Genomic DNA, 6,273 nt, shown 5'->3' on the forward strand with positions numbered 1-6,273 from the left:
TACATGCAACATCACATGATTTGTCTATTCCCATAAAAATTGTCAAAAAGTCGGCAAAATTTAAATCCCAACCCGAAAATAAGAAAATACTTCGAATGTTAACATCGTAATCACTACAGTTGTGTTAATATAGGCGAAATATCATTGTGTTTCGATTCTTTGGTTTTGTATTTTCGACTTCTTATTGAAAACGAATATAAATGGCAACAACTTAGGTAATCAGCTGATTAAATTCAAACGAAAAGTAGAACGCAGCCTGACATTGGAGGTATATTATCGCACTCTAATATTTGTATTGACTTAATCAAGTGAAATATTTTGAATTTCAGCTGTCGACTGAATCAGAATCGGGAATTGTTGTTCGTGGAATATACATTTCATCACGAGAAGGAGATTTTACCCGAAGACAACCAGGAAATGTAGAAATTTTTATTACTTCTGATAAGTAATTGGAAAATATTCTAGCTGTAGAAATTCATATAGTAGAAGACTTCATGAAAGAAAAGAGTATGGCGCCTTCTGAGATAAATCGGGTAAGTTACCTCATTGAATTTTGGAATTTTCAGTTCTGAAGTCATTCTCAAATAGATTAAACAAAGTGTTGAAGATAAATTTGCTGAATTAAAATCTGCATTGATGATGCGTGAAAAGCTGTTGCTAAGACAATTGGATGTTATAAACAATACCTATAAACAACAGCAACTAGGAATGGCTGTTACAACAACATCAAATGTAACCGATATACAGTTTGTATGTGATAATGAAAAGGAGCTGTTGACAACCATTCGTAATTTTGGGCGTTATCATTTAACCAATATTAATCTGGCATTACAAGATCTATATTTAAAAAATGAAGACTACATAGAGCCTATAGATGACCATGAAACTATGTTCAAAGATTTGAATTCGGAAGAAATCGATGGAAAAGCGAAAGAATATAATGATGATGAGTCAGTATTGATAGACTTTTCAAGTCATAAATCTATAATGGCGCACAATGCGAAAAGGATGAATAATTCAATAGTTAATATAACATTAAACGAAGCCAAAGAATTAATTAGAAAGGCTAAAACGAGACGAGAGACGGTGGTGCCACCTCTGAATTTGGAGGAATTAGACGATGAGGTAGAATCTTCTATAGCCGAAGCAGTATCGAGCCTTTCAAGAAGCAATGAGAGCTGCGTTGACAGTATACCAGATGTCAATCACAAGTACTCACAGACACAGCAAATGGCAAAAAATAGGCACATGAAGCCAGAGATAACCATAAATAACTGTAATGGAATTATTAATTTGCGAAACATTGCTTCGCTAACAATCAATTGCACCACCGAGGATAACATAAAAGCACAAATACCGCTAAGACATCATGTGCATGATTTGCACTTAAACCCAGACTTAAGTAAAGCAAATGAAAAAAACTTCTCAATAGGGTCTTCGAGCTCTAATATAATGCAAACTAAAACTGGATCTAAACCAAAATCCTTGTTAGAATCCATAATGGTTACAACTAGCGGATCTACGGAGTGTAACAGCAGTATGCAAACCACCGTTACCACAAGCACCAGTGATAATACCACACCGGCGAGTATGTCAAATTACTTAAATAGTCCTAGATTGCAGTCGAAGAAGCAAAAATCCAAAAAGACATATAAAAATGAAAAAACAACACATATCGATGAGCACGACGGTGATTTTCAGGACTCTTCGTCAGCTGAAGTCAACTGTGAATTTTACAATCGCTTGCTGAATGAAATTAAAAAGACTATGCAACAAAACCCAAAGGTGCGCACTAAATGTTTAAATGCTACTGCGGCAACTATAGCAAAGACCGAAAAGGAACAACCACCTGATGGCGTAACAACTGATAATGTACATTTACACGTGCCTTTGGAGGACTACCTAAACCCTCAAAAGCCTCAACGTAAACGCTTTATTTTGAAAAATTTCGAAAACTTGCGAATCATTTTAGAAGCGCAGAACGGTGGCGATGAGGATGTTTTTCATCCTGTACAAATTGAACAATGGTTGGCTGAAATTATAGCCGATACTGACTTGGAGCCGATACGAAATGCCGATATACTGGAACATTCTAAAATTTACACAAACGACCAAGAAAATTAAACATTTATATAATAGATTTTTACTGCTTCAAAATCAATTTAATTTGATTTAGTTTTGTACTTAAGTTGTACTTAATTGCGACTGAAGACTGCACACCTCACATATGCTTTTTCGTACTCGTAGCATAATAATTTTCTCCAAATTTTAATAATTAATGAATTATTTGCATGAGTCTTCTAATATTTAATTTTTATACACTTAAAACAACAAAACACTACGATATTTAAAAAAAACGCAAAATATTTTTTAATGTCGGAAGCAATGACGTTCATGATAACTAATCACAAACTAATTGCCGATATAAACGTACATTTATGTTTTTACGTAAAAATGTCTTTAATAAAGTATTGTGTCATAATTCCATAATTTTTAAGAAATCTTTAAACATCTAATAAAAGAAGAAATCAAGAAAGCAAGCAAGCAAGCAAGCTTCAATGTTGGATCCATCAATATATGCCACTTATAAAATTGCATCATAGTCTTCTATAAATTTTAGAACAGTGTTATCTATCTGTCCATTAATTTCTCTGTTGTTGTTGCAGGAATGGCGATAGCTGAAAGCTGAATTTTGAATTACGTTTCTATTTGCGCATACAGAGTACGTTCACAGTTCATTAGGGTTATCGGTCGTAGTTGATATGGAATAAGTTTTCGCAACGAAAACATAGGCATACTGCATGCGCGGAAAAGGCAAATGCCATGGGGGAAACAAATTTAACCGCTTCAGGAGTGATTTCTTTTTGCTCTACTTTCATTTTCCTAACCGTACACCCTGAGTATCGATAGCATAGCAGTCAGACCAAAATATTTGTGTTTTTCTTATTGCGAGACTTTATAATGATGATTTAGTTTATTATCAAATTTAAATTGTGATATATGAAAAAAAACATGTGTACCTAGGGGCGTTAAAAGATTAACGAATTTACCCGAATATTGACCTGTAATTTCGGCCCAGTCTTTCAATAAGATTATTACCATGAATCGTTTCCCTTCTGAAGCACACATTTTTTTTTTGTTCGGAGCAGACAAATATATTTTATAAAGTTTCTCGTTTACTTTCAAAAACAACTCTTCTCACATGGTTTTAAGACTACATAAGATCTTCGGGCTTAATTAGAGAATATCTTATATGCGTATAGAATATCAAACTTTTCAGCAAAGATTTTTATTAAAGATTTTGTAAAAATTGCTTAAGAATAGAACAACCAGAGTTCTGTATATACCTGCTTTTACTAAAAGTCTTCGAATTACATCGGAAAATTTGTTTCGATGGGCCTAGTAAATATTTTCGCTTACTATACACTTGTAGCACAGAGTATATTAAGTTCGTCCAGACTTACCTAACATCCAAACCACCATTTATTCTATCAAATTCAGAATCATTTTCTGAATCGATGTAAGCTTGTACGTACATCCGATTTCTGTCCAAGCATTTTTGCGTTCAATCTACGGGTCGCAATTTTCAAGATGTTGTGATGAAATTTTGGTAAACTGACGTGTTTTTTAACCCAAGGACGCACACTACTGAAAATGGTTTGAATCGGTTCACTTTTTTGACAACTCGCCAAATAACGTCTTATTTTCAAAAGCCATTATATGGAACAGAATTGCTTTTGTTAAAACATTTCGACAAACCTCTCTAAGTGAGTAATAGTGATTCGACATTCTAAATTAGCATGAAAAATTTGGTTCAGCTGCGGTAATTTTTTGAATACCTTCTCATATAACTCCTTCTACGAAAACTGAATCTTTACATGATAAAAAGATATAATTTTTAATATAACATTGTGAAAGTTAGTTCATAGTAGTAAATTGGCATAGAAATCAACCTTACCGAATTTGGGCCACATATGTCTATTTTTTGGAAACCACCTCATATAAGAATTCTCAAGAAACGTTCATTCTTATAGGCCGAAAAAGTCTAATTGTTAAGGTTTTGTGATGAAAATTTTTTTTATAATAGTAATTTGGCATAAAAGTTAAGTAAACCAAGTTTGAACCATATGGATCTTTTTCTTGGGCCCCATGAATAAGATTTCTCATGAATAGTAAGCCCTTCAGAGGAAGGTTTAATTTTTAATATTTTCTGATGAAAATTAGTTCATAGTTAGTTCAATTCCCCCACGAAAGTTAACGATACGGAATTTGGACCAGATACGTCTATTTTTAAGATCCCATAGCGCTTATCATGAAAAGCAAATCCTTATACGGAGAGAAAGTCTAATTTTTTACTTAAAATAACGATAACTGAAAAATAATAAAATTTGTGTGAAGTGAATTAAATTTACTAAATTTGGCCTATGCCAAGTGATGTTTTAGACATCCTCTAATATTTGTGGTTTCATTAAAAGGATGCCTTTGAAATTAACAAGAAAACAGCACTAAGCAAAGTCATGTGGGCAATCTAATAATCGACCTTGCCCGACTATAATGCTCTTACTTGTTTGTTTTTATAAAGATATGCCCACGATCGTTAATTATAGATAAAAATGTATCGAGTTTTCGAACGATTTCAGTTTGTCAGTTGTCATGATTTCGATGAGTGGATTGTATCCATTTTTCAATTTGTTGATCCATTTCTTCGATCAGAATGCGCGTGAGTCGATAGCTTTAAATCCGCACATACAAATCACGCACGATTTTATTCGAAAACGACAGCTAAAAACAGACTCCTGTATTTTCGCTTGCAATTGCAGTTCGCAACTAAATGTCAATTTTAATAGCATCTTTTTTTCTTGATAGTCGAAAAGTATCAATCCAGTAAAGAGTCTTGCAACAATTTTTAGAACAGTCATACAAAGATTGTGTCGAACATGGGTTCGGTAATCGGTCGGGGTGATTCGACTATAGTTAAGATAACACAGTTTATTTCAAACCCTTACGTAACAGCAATAGACATTGTTAGGAAAAGCGAAGCGATGATTTTTCTGGACGCCTGTCCCTTTCTGTGCATGTACACATGAATTTGTGGCTTTTCGCGATGCCCGAGCAGACTTGCATATAAGTGAATCTTCTTAAAGAAATTAAACATCATTCCTGTTGCTCTTTGTAGTTTGCGTACGACTATATATGTGTATATCGTATATATATATATATATATATATATAAATATTTATATATATATATACGATTTGTATATATATGAATTATTTATTTAATTATTTTTTGTAATATTCTGTTTTTTATGTTTAGTACTATATATATAAATAATTATACTTCCTGGGTAATCATTAACTTTTTTATGTATTTCTTTTATGAACATCAAATAAATTACTTATCTATTACAAACAAGTTTTATATAGAATTGCTTGAAGCAAGAAAAATTATTTGGAGAAGTACAACAAAAACTGTATTTATATGATGTACGTATTGCGCATATGTATGTAGACAAATTGTAAATTTATGATGAATTTATGATTGAAAAAGCACATCAAAGTTATCAAAAAAAATTTGCATTGATAGACGTAGAGATATCAATTGATTTTAAGAACGCAAACCGAAGAGAACCCTTATAAAGTTCTCTTGTCATACCCCTCTCTACATATTTTATATACTAAAGTAACTAAAGACTATTGATCTCATTTGTCTCATTTGAAGTAAGATAGAAAGAAGAAAAAGACTTGCTATTGTATGAATAACGTTAACGAGAAAAAAACATTAAAAAAAATTACATTTAATTAGCTAAGATTACATCTTAAGTGCAGAATATAAATCCTTCATATGATCACAATGGCCAGAAATTTATTATGACACAATAGATAGATAAGTTACTTTCATCCTTTTTCCCACTTTATGCAAGGCGATCGATCATGCGTCGAACCTTACTGAAAACGAAGAGTAAGAGGAAACCCCGTTTGCCTGTTAACAAATTTTCAAACTAATTTTGTCTTGAATATAAGATTTTCGACCCATTCGATAAGTAAACGGCAACTACTCTAGATTCAAGTAAGGCTCGTTCATAAGTGAACACGACAAAGAAAGCGATATTACAACAACCAAGCGATAACCGATAACCTGTTTAAGTAACCGTTTCCGAGAGAGAGAGAAATCAATAGTTCAGATATATTCGTTTACGATATAGCCGTAGCCGTAGCGTTTTCGACGATTGTCTTCTCTGCTACCCAGACAAAGACTTGCTGCTTTCACTCC

General features: G+C 32.8%; 1 protein-coding gene across 2 annotated transcripts; it reads left to right on the plus strand.

Annotated features, from left to right (window-relative positions):
- Window positions 1–3,619, plus strand: LOC119631306. Of its 2 annotated transcripts, XM_038023389.1 has the most exons (3): window positions 1–268; window positions 330–533; window positions 589–3,619. In XM_038023389.1, exons 2-3 carry the CDS (start codon window positions 495–497, stop codon window positions 2,122–2,124), a joined length of 1,575 nt encoding a protein of 524 aa, XP_037879317.1. In that variant the 5' UTR covers window positions 1–268; window positions 330–494; the 3' UTR covers window positions 2,125–3,619. The 2 variants fall into 2 exon arrangements, with proteins under 2 accessions (XP_037879317.1, XP_037879318.1); XM_038023390.1 differs by lacking the exon at window positions 1–268 and having other exon boundaries at window positions 315–533.
- Window positions 3,620–6,273: the final 2,654 nt, after the last annotated feature.

Source organism: Glossina fuscipes, unplaced genomic scaffold (genome assembly GCF_014805625.2).
Source record: "Glossina fuscipes isolate IAEA_lab_2018 unplaced genomic scaffold, Yale_Gfus_2 1, whole genome shotgun sequence".
NCBI classification, from domain to species: domain Eukaryota; kingdom Metazoa; phylum Arthropoda; class Insecta; order Diptera; family Glossinidae; genus Glossina; species Glossina fuscipes.